The 24325-nt window shown below is 50.4% G+C and overlaps 10 protein-coding genes across 10 annotated transcripts; 5 read left to right on the top strand and 5 right to left on the bottom strand.

The window, feature by feature from the left end:
* Positions 1 to 717: 717 nt before the first annotated feature.
* VFPPC_02471 (transmembrane alpha-helix domain-containing protein) lies at positions 718 to 1620 on the bottom strand (the record flags this gene model as incomplete). The annotated part of the gene is made up of 1 exon (XM_018282115.1): positions 718 to 1620. The coding sequence occupies one exon, from the start codon at positions 1618 to 1620 to the stop codon at positions 718 to 720; it is 903 nt and encodes a 300-aa protein (XP_018146457.1).
* Positions 1621 to 1914: 294 nt separating this feature from the next.
* Positions 1915 to 2250, top strand: VFPPC_15509 (hypothetical protein; the record flags this gene model as incomplete). The annotated part of the gene is made up of 1 exon (XM_018293262.1): positions 1915 to 2250. The coding sequence occupies one exon, from the start codon at positions 1915 to 1917 to the stop codon at positions 2248 to 2250; it is 336 nt and encodes a 111-aa protein (XP_018146456.1).
* Positions 2251 to 2987: 737 nt separating this feature from the next.
* On the top strand, positions 2988 to 3532 carry VFPPC_13278 (surfeit locus protein 5 subunit 22 of mediator complex domain-containing protein; the record flags this gene model as incomplete). Its single annotated transcript, XM_018291055.1, has 3 exons — positions 2988 to 3024; positions 3102 to 3253; positions 3299 to 3532. 3 exons carry the CDS (start codon positions 2988 to 2990, stop codon positions 3530 to 3532), a joined length of 423 nt encoding a protein of 140 aa, XP_018146455.1.
* A 137-nt stretch (positions 3533 to 3669) lies between these two features.
* VFPPC_02470 (tRNA pseudouridine synthase) lies at positions 3670 to 5622 on the bottom strand (the record flags this gene model as incomplete). Its single annotated transcript, XM_018282114.1, has 3 exons — positions 3670 to 3835; positions 3886 to 5367; positions 5450 to 5622. The coding sequence occupies 3 exons, from the start codon at positions 5620 to 5622 to the stop codon at positions 3670 to 3672; spliced, it is 1821 nt and encodes a 606-aa protein (XP_018146454.1).
* A 1853-nt stretch (positions 5623 to 7475) lies between these two features.
* On the top strand, positions 7476 to 9260 carry VFPPC_02468 (FAD binding domain-containing protein; the record flags this gene model as incomplete). Its single annotated transcript, XM_018282113.1, has 4 exons — positions 7476 to 7754; positions 7850 to 8066; positions 8157 to 8551; positions 8625 to 9260. The coding sequence occupies 4 exons, from the start codon at positions 7476 to 7478 to the stop codon at positions 9258 to 9260; spliced, it is 1527 nt and encodes a 508-aa protein (XP_018146453.1).
* Positions 9261 to 11624: 2364 nt separating this feature from the next.
* On the top strand, positions 11625 to 13152 carry VFPPC_02466 (triacylglycerol lipase-like protein; the record flags this gene model as incomplete). Its single annotated transcript, XM_018282112.1, has 6 exons — positions 11625 to 11828; positions 11888 to 12015; positions 12083 to 12182; positions 12246 to 12387; positions 12452 to 12660; positions 12724 to 13152. The coding sequence occupies 6 exons, from the start codon at positions 11625 to 11627 to the stop codon at positions 13150 to 13152; spliced, it is 1212 nt and encodes a 403-aa protein (XP_018146452.1).
* Positions 13153 to 13911: 759 nt separating this feature from the next.
* On the bottom strand, positions 13912 to 14831 carry VFPPC_02465 (hypothetical protein; the record flags this gene model as incomplete). Its single annotated transcript, XM_018282111.1, has 2 exons — positions 13912 to 14395; positions 14449 to 14831. 2 exons carry the CDS (start codon positions 14829 to 14831, stop codon positions 13912 to 13914), a joined length of 867 nt encoding a protein of 288 aa, XP_018146451.1.
* Positions 14832 to 15905: 1074 nt separating this feature from the next.
* VFPPC_02464 (nonsense-mediated mRNA decay protein 1) lies at positions 15906 to 17570 on the bottom strand (the record flags this gene model as incomplete). Its single annotated transcript, XM_018282110.1, has 1 exon — positions 15906 to 17570. One exon carries the CDS (start codon positions 17568 to 17570, stop codon positions 15906 to 15908), a length of 1665 nt encoding a protein of 554 aa, XP_018146450.1.
* A 234-nt stretch (positions 17571 to 17804) lies between these two features.
* On the bottom strand, positions 17805 to 18272 carry VFPPC_15508 (hypothetical protein; the record flags this gene model as incomplete). Its single annotated transcript, XM_018293261.1, has 1 exon — positions 17805 to 18272. The coding sequence occupies one exon, from the start codon at positions 18270 to 18272 to the stop codon at positions 17805 to 17807; it is 468 nt and encodes a 155-aa protein (XP_018146449.1).
* Positions 18273 to 20585: 2313 nt separating this feature from the next.
* VFPPC_02463 (sulfur controller 2) lies at positions 20586 to 22799 on the top strand (the record flags this gene model as incomplete). Its single annotated transcript, XM_018282109.1, has 2 exons — positions 20586 to 21041; positions 21108 to 22799. 2 exons carry the CDS (start codon positions 20586 to 20588, stop codon positions 22797 to 22799), a joined length of 2148 nt encoding a protein of 715 aa, XP_018146448.1.
* Positions 22800 to 24325: the final 1526 nt, after the last annotated feature.

The following is a 24325-nucleotide window of genomic DNA, read 5'->3' as shown; positions in this document are numbered from 1 at the left end:
CTGAAGGATGGCTGCCTAGGAACTGGAAACAGTCAGAAGAGTTGGTCCTGATTCAAGCACCCTCTGACGAGACCACCAAAGACACCAAGCTATACACATTTGGTCTTACAGTACGGAGTGTCGTTCATGTCTGAAAGATGCCTTCCTCAATCAATCACGAACGCCACAGTGACATTCCGAAATGTAATCTCCATCTGGCGCTTCAATGCAATTAGCCTGCATATTGTCCCCGCCAGCCAAGGCTTACGACCCCGATCAGGTGATTGGAGTCCTGTGCAGCTTCAGGTGCCTCAAATTTGGCCTGCAATTGACTGACAACTGCATAAGATCTGGTGCTGAGATAGACACCACTGGCTCAGCATAAGCAGTTTGATTGTGTCTTCAGCTCAGTCTTGCGTCACACCCACAATGGCTCAAAAATTCCACCGGGCCGCAAGTTTTTAGCGGGGACAAACGAAAGCAAGTCACAACTACATCGAAACGTGTGAATCTCAAAATAGTGTTCAAATCACATAATGCCAACCTGTTTTGCACATTTGACCCATCAATTCTTATCCTCACAAACTCAGAGACGCATTTGCGAAACACCATCGCTATATTGGTATTCAAACTGGCCAAAAGGACTACTTATAGTATAACATGCTGATGGATATATATGTACCAAGAACCAAACTCCCACACATGCCATTCCCCATGGTGTGGCAATTAGCCTGTCCCCTAAGCCCATCTCGCAGACGATGCGGCCTTACCAGGATCGGGATGATCACCTGGATTTGAAGCTGGTAGCTCTACAGGGTCGTTTGAATGAGCCATGAGCTCATTCAGATGCGTTCCATGCAGCTCGGCGCGAGGTTGAGGTTGGGGCTGCGGTTTGCCTTCGGTCTGAGGCTGCACCTGGTAATGGTGCTTGCGCCTTCGCCACCAGAAAAAGGCTCCAAGCAGAGCAGCGAGTGCAATAATTGGAATAACGACACCTATTGCTACTTTGGCGCCTGTCGATAGTCCACCTGAGTTCGACGTGTCTGAGGGAGGATTCGAAGTTGCGGCGCCGCCTGATGATTGCGAGGCAGAACCGGTGGGTGTTGCTGTCGTCTTCGTCTCGGTTGAAAGGTCAGAGGCTTCGTAGACCATTCGAATGCCAAATGCGTTCAAACCTCCAGGGCTATGAAAACCAAGATTTTTAACGGACGTTACACCCCTGTCGCTGGTTGTAACAGGCAGTGTTGAGTCTGAGCTTTCAGGTCCGATCCAAGTGCAGAACAAAGTTGACCAACTGTCTGTTAAGGTACTCGTGGTAACACAGCCAAGTGAAACATTTGGGTCTTTGAGTGTTGGACAGCAAGTCACTGTCGTTATGGACTTCACGCCGGTTGTATCATGACAGGCAGAGATATATCCCGACGGACAGATGAGACCGGGTGAGAAATAGGCATCCGTTTTGAAACCATCCGGCAGACATGAGGAGCTCACGTCTACCATGGCCAGAAAGCCGGAGAGATAGATGCCATCGCAAGATTTGGGTCGAGTAAATGTCGTCGTCAGGGGGTTCTTGGCAAAGGACGTTACGACGGATGGCGTGTTTTTCGTGATCGACGCTCGCTGCGAATCTGTGGAAGACATGGCGATGCGATTTCGCAGCAATTTGCGATGGTTCCCGTCAGCTTGACCGGATGGTTCCAGATATGATGACCACCCAAGTCCACGCAGGATGTTTGACCCCTCTGCGACCGTTCTTCCGTACGGGTAGGTATCTCCAAATCGATCGCAAATCGGTAGTGCTGGGAGACGGCTGTCGCTGACGAATCGACCAAAACAAGGGGAACAGAGAAGAGAGAGTTTGAGAAACGAGTTTGCGGATCAAATGCTGGAAGCGGCAGTCATCAAGACCAACGACCAGGTCGGGGTTTTCGGCCAATGCAGCAGGGCGAGGAGAGCTTCCAGTCTGACTTGTCTGTTGCTGGATGGGCCCATCTTCAACCCTGTTCAACATGGCTGCTCACTGCAGCATTGCTGGTGGTTTACGTGACGATCGAACCAATTGTGGACGGTGATGGTGGAGCGGCTAATCCATGCTCTCCTGCCACTAAGTGCAAACTACTGCATTTATTTGATAAAATTGTAAGGATAGCCGCGGCGCGATGGGCGTCAACCGTCTCGGCTGGGTGGTTGTCGTGGCCGCGGCCAGGTTCAACAGAATGGATTCATGGGATTCGCGACCTGCCTCGCCTGTCTCGTCATCAACACAGCTAGAGCTCATAGAGGCGCATCGAGGGGGCCTGTATGTTTGCTAACTCATACACATCGTACCATTCGACTTGCAGCTTGCGTCGTTGCCCAAACATGGGATGCGACGAGACGTGCAACAGGGAATAAGCGCTAAGATGGACTAATCTGCCATCCACCTTTCTCAAACGATGCCGCTTGCCGATTTAACGGCGCCCATGGCTAAGCGGCAAAAAGGGAGAGGCGCACTGCTAATCCAATTGGAAGATGAGGTCTTGACACAGGACATGCAGCCTGCCGATTTCAATAATTCACAGCGACAACAGCACATGGTGTATCAGAATGAACATGTACTTCATCTGTCTCAGCCCTAGGCTTATGATGTGAGAGAGGCGATGTTGGAGTTGAAGCAAGAATGGCAGGGGCTGAAACACGAAGGAGCATGCATATGTTGGTCAACCTCAGCCCAAGCGTACATTTTGATCGTGAAACTCTCAGCTATAGAACTGTACTCCGTACATTCACAATGGTCAAAAGTCAAGCTGTAATACTTGATCTTTCACAAACATGCACCATACCTGGAAAGCCCAGCCACGTTGAATCCTGTCCGAAAGAGCAGAAGCCACACCAGGATGCTGTCCCCACCAGACCACAGCAGACATTGTCTCCTGCGCCACTTTTCACTCACAGTCTCGCATCTGAATCTCAAACCTCCAAATCCAGCCGCAAGTATCATCACAGAACGCATCACACAGTAAACCGCCATGGATCGATCTCAACCCTCATCGTCCAATCTAATGGGTACGTAGGCCACCTCATCCACCCACAACCGAACCGCCAGTCACACCATCCACCAAAACGCACCGCTAACCATCCAGACAACCACAACCGCCTCGTAGCAGACATACTAACACGCTACCGCACGCTCATGATGCTCGCGACCGTCCAAGCAGAAGGGGAGCGTAACAACGCTACGCCTGAGACTATGGCCGTGAGCGGCATCTCCATGAAGATGGAGTTTGATGGCCTGGTAAGTCCCCCACCACCATGTATCTACATCCACTGACCGGTATAGAACTCCTCCATCAAGGACCTCTTGTCGCTGTCGCGCAAAATTAAAGAACTATGGGTATTTGGACCTTTAGGTCAAGGTGATCCTGATAGAAAGGCAAAGGAGGCGCAGATTGAGGAGGATGTGTCGCAGGTTTCGGCCCTGCTGAACGGTCTTGAGGGCGGGAGAATGAAGGAATTGGCGGAGAGGTGTGGAGGTTCGTGGGACGTGTTGGGGAAAGATGATGCGGCGAAATGATACTACGTACATGTTATGGATTGGCGTTGTGGTTGGATATGGATATACCCTTTGAACAGACGGTTTCATCATGCTGTACAAATTTCATTTTACTGTTTACGCTTCCTCATCCTGTTTCTACGTCTATGAAATGCTGTTTAACCCTCACCACCCTCCGGATCCTCATCCTCATCGCCCAGCGCCTTATCAACTTCCGCCTTCTCACCCTCCTTATTCAACTCAGACACCTTTGTTCCTCCGGCGGTCAGCCACAAAAAGTGATTCGCCTTAAACTGGTCAATCTGGTTATAAAATCCATGGAACCTACACCTCATTAGCACACAATCTCAGCCAATAAAAACGGGTCAACATACGTATTCTCCTTCTCTTCCACCTCAAAGATCCGACTATAGATATGCTTCTCCTTAAACGCCTCCAGCCGCTCATCATACCTACTAAAGTCAATCGTCTCCTTGCCCAGATTCTCCTTCGCCCTGCGGTTGTAATTCTCAAAGACCGGCCTCTCCAACAACAACCCCAACCCGGGGGCCTTTGGAATCGCCATCTTTTGCGCGCGGTACGAGTCGCCCACCCTGTCTAACGTGGTGCCGCAGCGCACCATCAGGGACGCCAGCCCGACCATCTTGCGGATCTGGTGCATCATGAAGCTCTGCCCGTGGACTTTGAGCGACAGCCACTCCGTGTCGCCTATGAGGATGGGCTTGGGGTTCACGACGAAGGACTTGATGTGCCGCCGGGCGGAGGGGTCAGACGCCGTCTTTTGCACCGTGTAGTTGTGGAAGTTGTTGGTGCCGGTGTACTTGTCCAGAACGGATTGCAGGCGCTGCAGGCGCTCTGGGGATACTCTGTACCTGCGCTTGGCGGCGATGTAGGTCGCCTTGATGTCGCGGAGGGCGTAGTCGGTGCGGCTGAGTTCGCGGTTCTTGGGTTTGTGAGACTCGAGCGTGGCCTTTTTGGGTGCCGCGTTAGCTGCCTCTGCCTGTCCAGTAGAAGCATCGGCTTCGTTTGACTTTTCAACTGCAGCATCAGCTGGGGCTTCAGCGGTTGGGGCATCCTTCTGCTCTGCCTCGGCCTTCTTGTTGTTTTCATACTCTTCTGCCTCCTGGGCGTGCACCCTCTCCATAACCACGGCCCTCAGCTCGGGATCAAGCCTCGCGAGAATAGGCTTAATCTCCTTCTCCTCGACATCTGCCCAGAAGTCCTTGACGTCTGCCATCAAAGCAGCAACTTCTTCCTCCGCGCCATACTCCTTGTTCAGCTCCTCGCACTTCTTGGCCAGATACGTCTGCGGGTGCGGCGGAAGCAAGCAATAACTCGGCAGCAAATACTCGTAGAACCGCGAATCGCAATACTGGTAGCAATTGAAGCTGTTGTTGGTCCGCTGGATGCCCCATATCCGAATCTGCTCCGGCAGAAACGAATTAATCTTGTCCACGATATCCTCGTCCTCGATAATCAGCTTCAAGGATATCACGTTGCCCGCCGCGTGCACGCCCTTATCCGTTCGGGCGCACCGTGCAAGACTCGACTTGCGGGGGTCATCCGCATTAGCCTTTGAAATGGCCTTGGCTTCAATAAACGCTTGGAAGAGATCTCTCTCGATCGTGGGTTCATCTCCATTCACTTGCATGCCCTTGTAGCCTGTGCCCGAGTATCCAATCATGACAGCGACCTTGCGCTTCGGTCGGCGCTCTTCAGACGCAATTTCCTCCTTGGTGAAGGGGTTCTTTTTATCGGACTCGGTCGACCCGCCGGCCTTGTCGCTCATCTTGCGGCGCTTGAATTCTCGCCAGTCATCTTGCTTCTTGCGCTTCTTGTCATGCTTTTGCTGGCGACTACAGGCTGGTCAGCGTCAGGCCATGCTTTGCGAAAAATTTTCATGATTGGGTGGCCAAGGCGAAGCTTTTGGTATCTCACCTCCATTCTGCTCGTCCTTTTTCTCCTCGCTTCTTTCCGTCACGGTTGTTGTCAGATTTCTGGTCTGGCGTGGCATCGCCAGACGTGGTGGCAGGCGTGTTCTCATTGGTAGAGGCATTGAGCTCTGCGACAGGGGTGCTGGTCTCAGCAGAAGGTTCATCGCCGGCCGCCATGGTCGCATCGAGTGTGGCGAGCCTGTTGTATCGCTTCAGGTGTTGGTTTGCCTTTGCAAAGGCTAGATATAAAGATATGGCTGGACAATTTGGAGGCTGCGAAATTTCGATCTTTGAAGTTTATTAGTGGGGCGATAAGATAAGCCACTTGAAATGTCAACTGCGGAAAGCCGCCTACCCTATAGGTGCTCAACTCGTGAAACTCGTGAGTCAAGACAAGATCGTTTCTTAGTTTGAAGCACAAAAAAGAATGCAACAAACTCTGGTTTTTACCTTTGGCTGTTTTCGCCTTCTACTAGGGACATTAAAATTAACCAGCCAGAAGACAAAAGTGAATGTGAAGCGAATCCTCGCGTTGACCTGGACAAACAGTCGGGACATCAAGATTCACTCCTTCAACGCTCTCTTTCCAGCTATTAGCTTTTCCACCCTTTTGCCTTGGCATGAATGAGACACGCCAGCTTGGTTTCCAGCGGAATATTTACGCCTCAAAGCCTTACTTCTCCAATCCAAGACAGCTCAATCGTCATTAGTCCTGCCACCAAGCTAATTTCACCGTTAGTCTTCCCCCTCTTGCACAGCTATTCTTGGCAGGGAAACAATGAACGCAATGAGAGAAACCCCGGACCACATAACCGCCATCATCACGACAAGCTCTGTGGCGTCCTATAATTCAACAGGAACTGCCGCCATGCATATCCGAGTAACCCTTTTGCCCAATTTTGGGTATTCTATTCCAGAACTCAACAAGGTATCCAATCAATATCTATCACCTACATCCCATGTCCAGCCGGAGAGGCGTGGCGTCAGCATGGGTCTGATGCGACGGTTGGCTGGGTCCGGCCCCAGTTACACAATCCGGTAATGACGATCATGCACGTTTGGTTGTGGTACAAAGATTCGCTTTCCGAACGGTACTTCCTGGTGATTATGAAGGGCATCGCAGGTCTACCACGGGGGATAATGGGATGAAGAAGTGTTGTTGCTCATCGAGGCTTGGGCTCGTCTGAATATATCTGCCAAATATTGCACAAAGCGGGAAACATCAATGGCGTCCAGCCATCTTCAATGCTGGCTCGGTCCGCTGGGAGCCGATTGATGAGTCCTACCCACCCGGCCGCATTATTGCGATATGCAGGGCGCATGGCGCATTGAGCCCATCGGCGACTGTTGAACTCTCAGCGAGCTCACCATGATGAGACAGGCATCCGCCCCGGTTGTCGACAGTGGACTCAACAGGCTAAACTAGCTCATGAGCTTGGCCAAACTGGTTCCTCAGCTCGTGGGGGACCCATGGCATGGCGCTGTCGCTTGGCGAGAACCACCAGTTGACAGCACACTGCCAGTCAAATTGACCCATACGTCCCTGCAAATCTTGATGTTGGTCGTCCGTCGGGAGAGACTGAATTCAAACGACAGAGCCGGTATTGTGGAAAGCATGACGAGTTGCCAAGGCGGGGATTAATCTCAACGGGCAATATCGACGCCGAGTGGGTTGATTTTGGAAAGGTCCAGTCTCCGCTCGGGGTGGATGGAGGATGGAGCGCCAGCTGGTGTTGTTGTCTGGTGGAAACAGACGATCCTCTAAATACATTCCCACTCTACTCGTTATTTTCCGTATCCTACCCTCTTCGTCTTTGACTTTTGTCGTTCAAGAAAGGGTGCCATCGAGGTTTCAGTCGGGAGTGAGCCATCTTTGTACCCACCAGTTCAGAAGCTGTATGACGTGACTCTGCGTTGGTCTACGCTTGAGTTGCATCGGTCGTCTCTTCAACTGTTTTTAGCGGCTCGACGAGAGAGGCCCCTAGCACAATAGGTCGAGACGAACCGTCTTGACTTCTTCCCCCGCTATCATGACAAAACTCAAGATGGAGGTGGTCGCTGCGGTGGCTGCTTGGGCAGTAGCATCTACTTGTCACAGCTTGCCTGCTGTTCGTGATCTGGTTCCGGGACTCTGTCCTAGAGACATTGGTGAAGCTGGAGAACTACAGAAGAGTCTGTCGCCTGGCGCAAAGGTGTATTTCCCCGGTTCACCAGAATTCAAAGCTGCGTCCACTCGTTGGTCTGTATTGAATCCACCGACTGTCAATGTCGTTGTTGTTCCTGCGACTGAAAAGGACGTCTCCGAAACAGTACGTTGAACATGCTTGCATCAAGAACGACCCAGAGAGCCTGGCATGTCGGACTGGCCTGAGACGAATTTTGCTGACTTCCCCCTCTTTCATAGGTCAAATATGCGAACAAGAAGAAGCTGCCTTTCCTGGCTTACAATGGTGCACACGGAGCCATCACAACCCTGGGAAAGATGAAATCTGGTGTTGAGATCTACCTGGACCAACTGGACTCCGTCTCAATTGCAAAGGATGGGAAAACGGCCACAATAGGTGGAGGAATTCTGTCCAAGCAAGTTACTGACAAGCTGTGGGCTGCTGGAAAACAGACCGGTAAGTAGTGGGAACCCTTCAAGGCGACTAGAAAGAGTCGACTTTGCTCCATATCAAAAGCGTAAACTGACAAGCCAAATTGCCGCTTAGTTACCGGTACTTGCGAATGCGTCAGTCTCATGGGCCCAGCCCTTGGTGGCGGTCACGGTTGGCTTCAGGGCCATCACGGTCTTGTAGCGGATCAATTCGTTTCCATGAACATTGTCCTGGCCAACGGACAACTCCAAACCGTTAACTCCAAGTCGGATCTCTGGTGGGCGCTCAACGGTGCTGGCCACAATTTCGGCATTGTTACATCCGTGACCACCAAGGTCTATGATATTCAACATAGCGACTGGGCCATTGAGACCATTATCTTCTCTGGTGACAAAGTTGGCGCCGTGTACGACGCCGCCAACAATTACCTGCTCAAGAATGGCACGCAACCGGCGGATGTTATCAACTGGTCATACTGGCTGCATGACCCAACTACCGACCCCAACAACGTAAGTCCATTGTTATTTGAAACCACTTGTTGAAACCACTTGGGTGAATGGCCACTGATCCGTTCGATTGCAGCCCATCATCATCTTCTACATTATTCAGGAAGGTGTCAAGGCCGTTGATGCCAAGTACACCAAGGCATTCCACGACATTGGGCCAATTGCTGTGACCCCAATCAGTGGAACATATAAGGACCTCGCTGGTTGGACTGGTATTGCCACAACCTCCCCTCCTTGCCAAAAGGCTGGCCTAGCCAACCCCCGATTCCCAATCTATCTGCAGTCATATAACGTTGCTGCGCAGAAGAAAGCCTACCAGGTCTTTGCCTCGGCCACTCAAGGCTCCTCTGCCTTCAATGGCTCTCTTTTCATGTTCGAGGGATATCCAGTTCAAGGTGTCCAGGCAGTTGATAGCAAATCTAGTGCATTTGCTTTCCGTGATGCTCATCTGTTGGCTGCTCCCCTGATCACTTACAAGCCCAGTGGAGCCGATCTCGACAAGAAGGCGCAGGATCTCGGCAACCAACTGCGTGAGATTCTTCACCAGGCTAGTGGTATTTCTGATGTTCGAGCATACGTCAACTACGCGTATGGTAATGAGAACCCCAAGGTCTGGTATGGTAGTGAGAAATGGCGCCAGGATCGCCTGGCTGCCCTGAAGAAGAAGTATGACCCTTCCGGCAAGTTTAGCTTCTTTGGACCAATTGCCTAAGCATTGTGTCTGGAAATGAGGGACGAATGATAGCATAACATCGCGATCCATATTCGTAGCATAGATTTGGTGAAACTCGCAAAGCACATTCCTTAATATATATCAACTGCATCATCGCTAGGACGCTGTCTGCGATCCCATAGCCAAAACAAGTAAAGCAAGCCTTCTGCTATACCCGGCCACCAAATGACAAAAACTCTGTTTCTCCGTGCAAGTTTTGCGGTTCCCATCAGGGGGTTACATCTGCGAGAATGGTGTGACCGGCTGGGGCTTTGTCCAGACACTCACGTCGCCTTGGGCGCACGAGTCTGGAGAGCCTGGCTACTGCGGAAGGACACTTCAGACGTCGGTGGCTCCAGACGTATCCAGATGCACAGATAGCGAAGTTTGGACTCCGTCGATAAAAAAGAAATCTGGCTTGACCCTTCTGTAGGGCTGTCTTCTCATTATCAAGTGGCATATCCTTGATCTGCATCGGAGCAACGGAGGTCTCAGTTGACAAGCTAATCGATCGTCTTCCACTATTTCCTCGCACGGACAGAGGTGATCGAGTTGCTGGCGATTTCACCTTACTAACGCAGTAACTCGTCTGTCTATCACGGCCGATCCGGTTGGCGGACGTTCCGAGTCAGCACCTGGCTCAACCCTCCAGCCGCAAAAGTGCCAAGTTGCTGGCTATCGACAGGGGTCACCATAAATGTGTTATGATGCCATCCACAGAAAAGTTTCTTAATTAGGTCATGTAATTTAGTGGCACATATCGCCGTTGAAGATTGGGCGCCTCAATCTTCATCAGGGCTTGCCACAACGGGGTTTCCCGTCAAGCTGGAGGCTGTTTCCAGGAGGGGGAGGAAATCTTGGTCAACTAGGCCAGGTACGATGAAAGAAATAGGCGACGGGACTCCATACAACCGTACTGGATGGAGATGGCGAAAACTCCGTCATTGGTGTCTTGTCCCTCACGGCGAACTTTTCGTCTTGACTCGCGCAATGCTGTAAAAGGTTGACTGGACTGGACTGGCAACCCAGACAGGAAAGAGCAAGTTCCACCCTGGTATGGACTTGGGTGATGACCCAAATTTCCCACTTTTTCGACCCAGAGCAGCCGGCCGATGTTTGATTCTCCGAGCTGTCGATATCCATAGGGGGATCGTGCTGTTCGTAGAGTGAAAGAGATTGTCTGGTGATTAGATATTGGGTCAGGCCAAATCTTCATGACCAATGCGACAGCAAATCCCAGACCTCATGTCATGGAGTTTTTGTTCAGGGATTGCCCATGTTTATTGGTCGCCTGAGCAAGGGGAATGCCAAGGAACCATGATGTGTCACCTCCTTCAGGCGCTGGACAACATCTTGCCACGCCAATGTGAGTTCTGGAAGTCCACCATGGCACCTACCCAACGATAAAGTCACCTCGTGTTTCAGCATCCTGGACAGCGCGGAATCCTTCTTGACTTCCGGCAGCTTCAATAGTGGCCCTGATATAATGCAGATACTGACTCTCGCAGCATTGCGGGGGTGCTCGTGCCCAGGCTGCTGGTGTTGCGCTGCAATGACAATGAAGGGAGACCAGTGGGCCGGTTGTTGGTCCTCTTGCTCGGCTTGGCATCTGTCGGCAGCCATGTCAAATACCGCATCCTAATCTATGAATATACAGGCCGGTCGGTGATGTGAACATAGCACCACGTTGATGTTCTTCTACAACAGCGCTGGATTTTCCCGGACCTTCTCGGCGCATGACCCAGGCGATACCGAGCGTCCCTGACTGTGCGGGCTTGCAATATATAGTGCGGCTAAGATGCACTTTCCGAGGCCTCAGGGGTGACCTTTCACATTGCCTGGCAACTTATCGGAGCAAGAACCATTGCGAGGACGCGGACACCCCACATGAATCGGTTCGCTTGCTCTCTAGTGGAGTGGTTAACGTGTCGATCACTGCTCCATGTCCATGACCTTGTCCGTGGCCGTCCCACGAAACCATGTTGCTTATGTGCCACTGTCTGTGGGTCATGATTCGGCTCTTGTCGAACACTATGGCGAAGCCCACTGAAAGATCCATCGACGAATAAGCCTGCAGAAAGGTTGCTCCTGTTGCCTTGTTTGTGGTGTCGCATCCGGCCAGGCAAGTTGAGGGTGTTGTTTTGCCTGGTGGAGGGTTAAACTAAAAGTTTAGAATAGTGGTCCAGGATCCGTTAGAGATAATGGCACTAAAAGAACGTTTGTGTCGGGGACATAAACTCCCTGGAGTCCTTCTCAACTTGGTACCTTGGGTTCCCATTGCAATTCCCTTGTGTGGTATATGCCCAAATGCTTGACGACAGCATTGAAACTCGATGATCTTTTACAAACATACGTCAGTTTGACATGTCAACAGGCGATTCCTCCGATCCAGCTGCTCAGGCAGCGGCGGCAGCAGCAGCCGAAGCCGCTTTTCACAAATTCGCGGTTGAGTTATGGACACTGTATGGTATCGGTGTTATGGCAACATTCCTGAGAACATATGCTCGAATCCGCGCAGTCGGAGTAAGAAATTTGAGAGCAGACGATTATCTTGTCTGGGTCGGAGTTGTATGTTGAATTGTCGTCTTCCTGTGATGTACCAGTTACTTACCCAATTCGATTTCAAGGCTTTCTATAGTGCTCAAGCAGCGCTTGGTTACAGTATCGGAAATGTTGCGCATGGGTTGGCAAACAACGGCATGACTGATGCTGAGCGTGCTGCACTTTCGCCAACCGACCCTGAATATGCAACAAGGTTTGTACACCTTGATCTGGCTCCAGGAGTGAAGTTTTGGTGACTAACAGACCCTGGCTTATTGTAGAGTCATCGGCTCGAAGATCCAGGTTGCGGGCTGGACAACATACTCTCTTCTCATCGGCTTCCTGAAGTTGTCTGTTCTTGCTTTTTATATCCGATTGACGGTATGGAAACTCGCTGCTTTCATGGTTGCATGTCCATTGCTGATGGCTAATTTGCTTGTGAAGGATGGGCTAGGACGACCATATCGCATTCGTATCATCATCGGGTTTGTCATGGTTATTGGAACAACCGTGGCCTGTATTCTCACAAACTTTCTTGCATGCCGGCCGTTCAACAAGTACTGGCAGATCAACCCTGATCCTGGCAGTAAGTACTTCCTTTGCCTGCAACGTGACGCCATTGGAGTCTTGTAACTGATGTGTAAAAACAGACACCTGCCAGGCGGCCGTCTCAAGACCGATTATTTGGGTGTCATTTGCGGCCAATATATGCACCGATATATATCTCATCCTGATCCCACTGCCGATGTTGTGGGGTTCAAGTTTGAAGATGATCAAGAAGATTGCTTCGACGATTGTTCTAGGAGCCGGCATTTTCGTCCTCGTTTGCGCAACACTAAAGAGTATTTTCGTCCTTGTTGTAAGGCTTTCCCCCAACGTTGAATGACTAGGCTTGTCCCCTGACCCATGTTTTCGATAACAGGACCCCGTGAACGGTGCTCAACTTGCTGGATCTTGGGGCACGAGAGAGGCATTCGTTGCCGTAATCACGACGAACCTCCCCATGCTCTTTCCATTGTTCAGAGTCTGGCTCGCACCTCTTTGCGGAAGCGCCCTACGATCGTCGAAGAAGTCGTACAAAACGCCAACCGGTCTGGTGACATTTGGAGGCGGCGGCGGCGACTCATCCACTCCTCGAAATCGACCGCGCACCGCAAACCCGATCACCGCGAATATGACGTTTAGCGAGAGCGAGGAACGAATGGTTGGAGATATCAAGATGGAGAACATGCGAAACGGACGACAGCCAGCAAATGCAATCGTGGTGTCGAATCAAGTTGAAGTGACGCACTCGGACCGAAACAGCCAGATCGATGGTCGCCATGCGGAACGTGCCCACGAGCAATGGTGAAGGTGGATGAAATTCTAAGATTCCGAATACAAAGAGGGGCGTTTAAAAGGGTAAAATAGAGGCGTAATGCTGTGCGGTGCGAATATCAGGCGTTTCGATGTTTCCACGGTGGTTGCAGGATTGTGACCTGCACACCTGTTTGGGCAACTGCCATACGTGTGTGCAGTTGAAGAAGGCGCGAGGCAAGATCTCCAATTTCCACCACGGATCGGCCTACACACTCCGTCACGACGGATCATTAAAACTCCAATTGTCTTTGAACAGTCCGAAAAGGGAGTGCCTACATCGACTGGCCAGCCTTGAGCGAACAGCATCTGGATAAGCCAGCTAACAATTTCGGGCTGAATTGGTTCAACAAGACGCGCCGTGGCCTGTATGGTATGTCAGGAAGGCGGACTTATGATACCCAAAAGCAAGGTGTTTGGTATATTTTGATAATGTATATTAGATCAATGCATTCAACGAGCTCTTTACGGCTGGACACGTCAAGCGCCAAAGTTACAAAATATCAAGTCAATTGGCTCTTCACTATATTGTTTCCTAATAAACAGACCCAGTATATATTCACTTCGAGCCTCGACGATGTGCTAACATTTACAGCATGACACTGTTTCCTTGCCACGCGAGATACTGCCACCGTCATTTTCCAAACACTATTTCCACCTATGATCTGGAAGCCGAAGGTAACGGTAGCATGCCGTCTTGAAAGAGGTAATACCTTTCGAAAGAGCACGAGACCATGCCCAAACTCATGGCAATCTAACCGCACGCCCCCCACTCGTCTGCCACGACATCTCGAGCCTGATTCGTCTCCCATCGCTTCTCGGGACATGCCATCGTGCATTGGTATGTCAAACTACCCTCAGAGTCTTTGTACGAGGTCCGAGACAGCAAACATCCGCCGACGGTATATACTGATATGCCAAGCATATGTTCTTCTTCCTCAACGAGCTGATGGACTTTTCGCTTTCGCCTTTTTGAAGTACTCTTCGTCGGAGCGGGAGAGACCTCTGTCACAGGAGTAACATTCGAAATGATGCCTAGTGATGCGCAATCCACCGTCTCTGCGGCCCTGTCATCAGTCGTCGTAGTAGTTGGCATTCCTGACGCAGTGGTAGGCTCTGCCTTGTGTGCTACCACAGCAGTTTTCAGATCCTGCAATGCAGCCGTTGTGGCAGCCATGATCGGCTGCGCTGACGTTGCCTTATTGCTGGAAGTTATGGTGAAACTGGTTCCATTCGTTCTATCAAAATCTGTTAGGTTGTCGTACACTTCAGCTATTGACCTGGTACTCACTTGTTCGAGGCAGTCTCATTACTGCCCCAATCAGTGTTGATATTGCTGTCATGTATTCTCGCCACAACAGCCGCAACTATCAGTGACACGAGAACAGTGATGAAGATGGAGGTCATAAGTCGTATGCAAAGCGTTCGTCTAACCTTCCTTCTGGCTTTGACATCATCGGGGTCATCTTCTCCCTGGTCCTGGTACTGCGGCGGTGCTCGTTCGGCGCCGTATGCCGGAGGCTGTTGTGGGCTGGGAGGTATACTGCCTGCCAAGGTCGAATCGTCAGATGCCCGAAAGGTGGAATCATTATCGTTGTCGTTATCATTGTTGTCAGGTTCGCTGGTGCTTATGCGAGGAGTTGGGTACCGTATTGGCGGAGCCTGAATGTCCATCGTAAAGACGGAGACGTGGCTATTATTCCTGAAGAGCGTAGAGCGAATTAAGTATTCATCTACTACAAATTACAGACGTGCTGTAACCGACCATATGTTTTGACGAAGCTCATGATGCAACTCCTGGCGTGGTGTAATGATGACAACGGTGCAGGTCGATCATGAACCAGAGAAGGAACAAGGTAAAACCAGCGACAGCGGCTCTCTTACCCCAGGCTCATGATCTACTATTTCCGAAAAGCTTTCGATCCTGTTCTCTCCTCCTAGAGAGAAAGAGTCACTTCGTGTCAGCTGTCGGGTCCCATCGTTACCCATCCTAGCTCGCCTTACACTGGAATGCGCTCACAAGCAGGAATGCCAAACCTCCACCAATGCGCCAACCAAGGCAACTTGTGAGAGTCATTAGCTACCGATTAGGCAAGGCCGACAAAATTTAGGGGAACTAATTCCCTGAATTTGAATCATCTCCTTTACGTCAATTAGAGGCTGAGCTTGGGGTGAAAAGTGACTTGTGGTAATGAGCGCTTGAGAGCGTCGCACAGACTAACTGGATCTTGATCTGATATCATACCTACATCACTTCTGTGCTGTCGGGAATTCTCCCCATTGGATCCAAGGGCTGCTTTTTGTTTCATTTCGTCACAGAGTTGTGAGTGGGCGATGAGGGCCTCGACCCCAGGATCTTGACATCTATGAGAATGATCGTGTTTGGTAAAGGGCCTGATGACCAGTAGCCGAGGCACCCCTAGCTTATTCTCCAGTTGGCTCGAAATGCACAAGCGTGGTTAACTGCCTAGATAGCAAGGGAAAAGGTCCAGAAAATATGCGGTACACATGGCCCTGAACACGCTTCACTCCCTCTCACATATAACAAATGCGAAGAAACAGAATCACACAATAATCCATAGCAGTCATCTTCCATTTCAGTGTACCTTACTTGAAGCAATTTGATGAAAAGCATAAAGAGACTTTTAAATTCTCAATGTAATGAGGCTCAAATCCACCACGTCAAAGCAATCAATCGGAGTCAGATGCTCAAGATGCGAGCTTGTGCATGCGTGTGGAGCTACTAAATTACCAACCTGATATTTTCAGATTCATACCAACATTCTCAACCAACTGAAGATCGGATGAAGTCATCTCGTCGTGTTTTTCGAATTCCATGTCACTCTCGGCCTTTTGTCCATTTGCCGAGCACCAGTCGTAAATCTGCTTCAGACATGCCCCATACAGACTGCTTTCAGGGTACTCCAATAAAATGAACTCAGCTTGTCTTGCTCTAGAGAGCGCAACATTGAGAAGGGATGTATCGTTGATATATTCATTTGCTCTTGCGATATCGATGAAAACCACATCGGCTTCAATGCCTTGAGTAGTGCCAACTGTTCTGACCCGAACCCGTTCGCGGTGTTCTGGCTCAAAGGACTTCAACCTCTTTTCATACTTTCTTTGGGATTCAACAGCAGAGGTCACAATCAATATTGAACCGGGAGAAATATCATCAGAAGTCGACTTGAACCAGTCTACCTCAAGCAGTTCCTTGACGCGTGCTATCACATATCTCGAGTGCGCGGAGCTGTAAGGACTCTGTGCGTGATTTGCCTGCTCGGTGGCGGCAAAATCGAACCATTTCAACAGTCTCGGGATATCACAGGGGACCCCTCGCAGCCTGTTCATGTAAATGACCATCTCTGCTGATGATTCTGAGATAGGACCAGTTTGTGGCCCTGTATTAGATTCAACACTGCCGTCATAGTATAGTGCCGAATGCAGCGTGTGCAGTTTGTTGTGTGAGCGATGATTTGTTAACCACTCAGGTACGGCAGCATCCTTGTGCATCATAGCCCGACTGAGAGTTGGATACTTCATTTGCTCGCTGTGCTGGTGTTGGTGACGGACACAAGGGCGCGTGGTACGGCATTCCCCAAGAAAAATACAGGCTTTGGACTTGAAAAGTGCCAGGGGTATCAAAGCAGATAGCTCCGTAGCGTGGGCGGCTTCATCCATGAATATGATATCTGGGGAGAACATGCTAGCGAACGACTCCTGGGCTGCTGCAACAGGCGTGGTGGCTATGAAGTCGGCACTGCTAATCACCTTTTCATACAGCCGCCGTAGCTCATCGTTACAGGCTCCTAGATCGATTCCTGGCATGTGGTGGATGTCTCGTTTATCCCGGCGTATCTGGTCAAATGCCGCTGATGCGATAGGAAATTCATTCCGGTTTTTGACGAAGTGCAGCCAAGCAGCCTCATCAAGGGTTGGAGCTGTTTTGGAGTGTGTTTCTTCCTGGGCGTTGGAAGCAGTTCTGCGTAGCAACTGTGCGAAGAACCCTGTGTGGAAATCAGGAAATCTTTCATTCCGCGAACCAGGTTTGAGACTTTCGACGCTTAGAGATCGACGGGATTCCTTCGGCCAAGACGAGAGGCGAATTATGCTTTTCTCCATACCATAGGTTTTGTACAGAAGATGCATGCGATGACAGGCCTCATCGACAGGTTTGTTGACGTCTTGCAAAAAGAGAACGCGGACCTTGTCTGATCCCATTTGCGCCAATGCCGAGACTCCCAAAGCCCAGTGCGTCTTGCCTGAGCCTGGTGAGCCGGGTATGAACAGAAGTCCGTAATTCATGGCCTTCAAAGCATCGAACGCAAGCTTCTGGTTGATATCGAAGCAATTGACTGTTCGCTCTGCAGCAGCGCGTAGGCGAGGGTCTTCGATCAACAAGTGATTGAACATATGGGGATATACATGTTGAAGATTTATTATCAAGGTCGGCGTCCCAAAACGAACAAAATAATCCAGGAGATCCGCTTTTTCTGGGATCTTCATTTGCTTTAGGCATTGCAGCAATGCCTTTTGGCTGCCATGAGGAATAGGCAGCTTAAAATGGAAACCGATCTTGTTGACAGTCGATGGCCCTATCCCTCCAACCGGCTTGAGGATGCCTTTCCACGGCAGCGTCACGGACTCCTAGTCCTGAACCAGCTTCTCATCCTCAGAATTTCGAGAGACATCTCTGGTTTTGCCCTTTGAGGCGCCTGCTGAGACGTAAATTTCTGTAAAGTCATCCCAGGCATGTGTCATTTGGATGCGATCAGATGTTCTGATGGCTTCGTGCCATTCAGACCGCCTGCGTCCAGTAGTTAACCGAACATCGAACGGCTTTCCAAGGTAATAAAATAAGCTTCTGATAGCCCATGTCTCCATGTCGACACGGAATGTGTACCCAGCGTCCCGAGCGCTTTTTGAGGGTCCTTGGATCAGATGCCCATAATAAGTCTGGTTCGAGGAATTAAATTTGGAAACTTGTTGAATTTCTGCCTGATGTTCGTCGTGAACGGCTCTGCCGTGCCGTTTTACGAACTCCTCTACCGAAGGGAACTGGTCGATCTTGGGCACAAGGCGAAGCTGTGGCCCTTTGTACTTCTCGTAGTTCATATTCAGCTTGAGACTCCGAGTCTCGATGGCAGAGGTGGGCGGATGACCAGAGTAAGTCTCGATGGCGATAATGATGATAATGAAATGTGTCAACAGTGCAATTTTTGGACGTAATGATTGATGGAGAGTACAAGAGAAAGAAAAAGCAGAAGAGAAGAGTGTAGGACTTTTGTCACTGGCGGCAATGCGTTGAAGTTTCCATACTAACATTGCCAGCTGGCGGCCGGCTGGTAGCCAGCTGGCACATCTCGCGAGCTTTCCTCGCACCTACTGAGACTTCCGGCAACCTGGAGGGGTAAATCCTCATTTCCCAAAACTTACTAAAGAACTTTAGAACTTTAGCATCCTTCGATATTCTCCGAAATGGTGGTCTCAGGGGTTCAGTATAAGTCAAGCTACGAGAGATCTGAGACTGCGATCCTAGGCGCGGAAGCTAGACTAAACGATTTACGAAGCTGCTACAATGAGATGCAGATTTAGTACTATGAGTTAAGGCAATAAAGCCACTGGATTTCGAAATGACAAAAATTGACGAACACGCTTGTGCTCACAGTTGGCCGTTGGGCACATGTCGTCTTACTAGACCGCGGGTTCAATATCCCAGTCTGCTCAGGAGGCCACATTTCATGGCCGGAGAGATTCTCTCACAATGGAAGGCGCAATAAAGCACCCGAAAGCTCTTATCATCGCCAAAAGCCCACGAAACTCCGAGGCAATAATATCTTGGCCCCTGAATACACGGCTGTGCCATGGCCCTGTTGTTTCACATGAGCATTGTGTATTGCGTGTCATTGCCAATACAATCAGCCAGCGCCCGGTCCAACTGCATGCATCATGTAACGGTCATATGTATGGCTGACGTTGATGCCATCCAATTAAACCTGGTACAGTAAGATTTTCCTGGTCGGCAGCGACATTTTTCTAAGAAGCACGTCTTTCAGCAATTTGATAACGAGCCTCACCAAAATGAGATAGTGACGAGTCTGACGACGCAGACTTACGATCTCTGTCTTCGGCTTCTTCGGGAACCTGGCCAAAAGCATCTTCTCGAAGATGAATACACTTCCAAGCAAGAAGTGTACTGAAATGAAGCATCGAAAGAAGTCGCAAAGAGAAGTCACTTTGGCCAAGGGAAACGCAAAAGTTGTGTCGCAACGAGCTCTTGCGCCATCGCCGTTTTGAGAATCATACGTGGATGTAATTGGCCCATCGTCTTAAGAGGGCCCACTAGCGTACCCATTGTGGATTAGCTCAGTGATCTCTTGTTTGCCGTTGATGGCGCAATTTTGACAACGAAGCTCACAACAAAGGGCAAGGGGCAAAAAAAATGCCGTCGTAGTGTTTGGTGGCAAGGAGGCTGACGGACAGAGTTTCCTCCCAGGGCACGTCATCTCTAGCGTAATTTTGTTTTCCAACGTTCCAGATTATGCCCCGGATCGAACATTGGGGATATGCAAGCTTGTGGGTTAGCACTTGTTGCAAGCATGAGCGAGTGCGACGTAAGAGTGAGCCCGGCAGCCAGGACCCAAGGTCAGAGTGCTTGAGAGATAGTTGCATCGGGCAAGGCTGTATTTCTGTTCTTGGGAAAGCTTGCAGTCCTTGTGCATGTTGTAGCCAGACAAGTCCGACCCAGGTCCTTGCATGCATTCAACACGGGTTGCAGCGCGAATATGTCGGTGAAGCATGGGCGCGCACACAGTGTAAGAACCTTCATTACCGAAGGACGTAGTCGACAACCTAGCAAGGCGATGCGTCTTTCAACACCAGTGATTGCAAAGTGACTCCCTAATTAAGGGCGAGTGAGGAAAAGAGGAGCCAAAATTCGCAAAAGAAAGAAGTCACATCAGCCTCCATACAATATTTGACGGCTCACATACGGTTCGGCGGTCGGTGGGGACCCGAGAGCCGCCGGAATGGCTTTTCAAAGGAAGGAAGGCGGCAGTCTGGCGCAGTGCGACTGCCATTTTGTCTGTCACTGTGACTTGTCGTGTCCCCCGCCATCCGAAGTGAGGTGCCGCCACCCGCTAGTCCCCTCAAGTCCCACGCAACCTCGTGGCCTGCTGCCATCATTTTAGCAAGCAAACCATAATCCAACATTCTTGACTTGCAAGGCCTGGCCCGATCCTCTCGCTTGATCCCTCGTCCATGCTCGAGCTTTCGATTGTGCTCCGTGCTCGCCGTGCTGACAACTCTCCTCAGAGCACGCCATCATCTCCCTTGCACTCACCAGTTCCCTGAAACATCCATGTGTTGCAAAACCTTGCCAGTATTTAAGTCTTTTCAGAGCGCAACCACTCCGGGACTCTCGCCGCCATGGAAACTTCTGCGCGCCTCAGCGGACACCGGCAGCATGAGTCTGCAGCCCTCACTTTGAATAATGTCCAACATCATTCGACTTCCTCTAATGCTGAGGACCTTCGCTCGACCGATCCTACCTTTGAAGAACTGAGAGACCCTTCCCCAGACCATACCGCCTCTCAACAACCATCACGAGACAACTGCGATCGGAGGAGACCACAGGAAGAGGATAACACCCGGCTCAAGAAGATGTCTTCCCAACTAATGGTCAAGACGGTCAGCCCATTCCTGAAAGAACATATCCCAGGTCTCTACGCTCCGGTTGGCAAAGACAATGCCAAGACTGGTACACAAAGTCCTGCATCATGGACCCGGATGAAGGATCCCAATACTAGATTCTGTTATCGACATCGTCCTGATTCCAAGTGTCGCCGAGCTGCAGATGAGACCAAGATGGGTTTTATACAGAGTGTGAGTTATTTGCCACATATGTCCTGGGTATGACTCTGACGGTATAAATACTAAACTCTTTTCCAGGAACTGAACAGTCTTCCCAACGCCGATCAAGAAGCCATTACCCACGTGTGGTCGTTGTTCTCCGCTGCGCCGTCGAAGCAGCGAGAACTTATGTTGCAGGGCATTATCACGCAATGCTGTTTCCCTCAGCTCTCCACCGTTTCCCGAGAAGTCCAGGAGCAACTAAAGATCGATTTCCTTGCGGCTCTACCGACCGAACTATCATACAAAATCCTCTCTCACCTCGACACCGTTTCGCTATGCAAAGCCGCGCAAGTCAGTCGTCGATGGCGCAGCCTTGCTGATGACGACGTTGTCTGGCACAGAATGTGCGAACAACACATTGACAGAAAATGTACCAAATGTGGCTGGGGTCTGCCATTGCTTGAAAAGAAGAAGCTCATGGCTTGGAGCCGACATCAAACCGCCCACCATCGCCACGATCAAGCGGAGCGCGCCGAGCCATCCATCGAGACAAACGGCCATGGCGAAGGCTCCCCGGCGGAGTCAAACAAACGAGCCAGTTCCAGCGCCGAAGACGGGCCATCCAAGAGACCTCGACTAGATGGCCAGAGCCATTCCCGATCTCAACTCGACAACGAGCGCAAGTTTCGTCCCTGGAAAGACGTTTATCGTGACCGATTCAAGGTCGGTTTCAATTGGAAGACGGGTCGCTGCACTATCAAGACTTTCAAAGGGCATGAGAACGGTATTACGTGTCTGCAATTCGACCACAACGTCTTAGCCACGGGCTCCTACGATACGACTATCAAGATTTGGGATATTGGGACTGGCGAAGTCATTCGAACACTTCGTGGTCACACGTCCACTGTGCGCTGTCTTCAATTCGACGATTCCAAGCTGATTAGCGGAAGCTTTGACAAGACAATTAAGATTTGGAACTGGCAGACTGGAGAATGCCTCAGCACTCTGCAATGCCATACCGAAGGTGTTCTATCCGTGCACTTTGACGGCTGCACACTAGCATCTGGGTCTATCGACAAGACGGTCAAGATCTTTAGCTTTGGCAACAAGGAAACATTTTCCCTGCGTGGTCACACGGACTGGGTCAACCACGTCAGAATTGACTCGCCTTCGAGGACCGTGTTCTCCGCGTCCGACGACATGACTGTGAAGCTGTGGGACCTGGACTCTAAGCAGTGCATCAAAACTTTTCGGGGGCACGTTGGCCAAGTTCAACAAGTGCTTCTGATGCCACCGGACTTTGAGCCAGACGAAGTCCCCAGCGACGACAAGACTGATACGATCTCTGTACACAGCGATCGAAGCACCACGCCAACGCCTATTCCAGAGCAACCCATCGACTCTAGGGCATCGTTTGGCTACGGCTTTACAAGTGACACCACAAGACCTTTGCCGCCTCGATACATGTTGACGGGTGGACTGGATAATACAGTTCGCCTCTGGGACATAACTACGGGCAAATGTATTAGGAGCATGTTTGGTCACGTTGAAGGTATTTGGGGCCTTGTTGGCGACACGTTGCGTGTTGTCACTGGCGCCAATGACTCCATGACCAAAATTTGGGAGCCACGCTCTGGCAAGTGTGAGCGAAGTTTCACTGGCCACGCAGGCCCAGTTACTTGCGTGGGCCTCAGCGACAGTCGCATGGCAAGCGGCAGTGAAGACGGCGAAGTACGCCTTTACAGTTTCGAGGGCGAGACACTCGAAGAACGAGGAACTCCATCATAATGGCTTGACAACTTACGACTTTACCTATACGGATCATTTTCTTCAGAAAGAGGGCTCGGATTTTCACGACCAGGGTCTTATCAGCCTGTTCTATCTTTTGGGCATCACAACCGGCGTGTTTGGCGTTTGATTTGAGATACCACCTGCATCGAGATGCAGATGTGTTTTTTTTTTCCCACTTTGTAAAGGAATGACTGTCCGACCGATGCGAGCATTTGTCGTGTATACTGTTGGGCTATTTTAAGAAAAGATAGATTTAATGAGGGATGGCGTCTTGGGATATGGGTACATGATGCGGCGTAAGGATAGGATGGTTCGTATAGATATTTTCTCAGGAATCAAAATGCATGCTTCAGAAATGACGGGTGCTGCTCGCGCTGTGATGTATTCAAGTCGATTTGGATCGTGCCTGCAGACAGATGGTAAGCTGTAGTGACATGCGGATCTGTGAGATTTTAGATCTTGGTGAAACGTTTGAGTCTGGTCGTTTTGCAGGCTTGTTTGTGATATGTGATGGTGTACAAAGTAGTGGTGTGTGTCGCACCTGCAGATGAGGGTGCCGTTCTGCATTGTTTGGATCAAGGTCTATGGCCGAGTTTATCTCGGTGACCGGCGCCTCAACCGAGGGAGGTATGTGAGAAATGTCCGACGGAGAATATCTTGGAGATGTGATGAATGGGGTTGTGTTTGTGTTACAGGTCACGGTATGCTTGCCAATTACTTATGGATAGTTTATCAATAATTTACAACATCTAGATAGTACAGTTAAGCCATCTTTACTTTGAAGCTCTTATAAATGCAATCTAATCAACATTGAATATACGGAGTATTCATCCAGCATATCAATCATGTATACGGAGTACGGCAGAGTGACACTTGGACCTCGGCAAAAGACGGCTTGACCAATGGGCGGCCGAAACACCGGGAGCCGGTACGGACCCGATCCCTTCCGGCGCTGGGTACGTTTCGGCACAGCAGCACTGGCTGAAGTCTCGTTGGTAGAAACACCCCTGACACGATAGCTAGCTGGTCTATTCATTTCTACTGATTGGAAGAAACGGAGGCATTTGGCGGCTTGGAGAGAAGGGGATGTGCTGAAGATGGACCCACCCCGCAAAATCACAAGCTCGGTTCGAGTGTGGGGCTCGGATGGCTGCGCTGTCGGCTTAAGCTGGGGAAGACAGGATGGACTGAGCATTGCCGACGATAGAAAACCCATTGTTACGGTAATGATCAAGTGATGAAAAAAAGAATCAAAGAATCAAGTTACAGTATGTGGAATATAATCATAATACCAAACATCTTGTCGGCCGCAAGGACCGTTGACGCAAAAGCCGTCCGTCCGTCCGGCAGACTGGAAGCAGTGGGGACCCCGCCACTGGAGACTCAATCCATCTCAAACCGTCAATCGTCTCAATGCGTCAGTCATCGTCACAGCCGCGGGACAACCGAGCTTACAATGACCAAGACCAAATTAAGCCACTGGCCTATATCCAATACACACCGTAGACGAAATCACCCCTTGA

The sequence above is a fragment of the Pochonia chlamydosporia genome, chromosome 2, assembly GCF_001653235.2.
Source record: "Pochonia chlamydosporia 170 chromosome 2, whole genome shotgun sequence".
NCBI lineage: Eukaryota > Fungi > Ascomycota > Sordariomycetes > Hypocreales > Clavicipitaceae > Pochonia > Pochonia chlamydosporia.
This window is presented reverse-complemented; position numbering and strand designations above follow the sequence as displayed.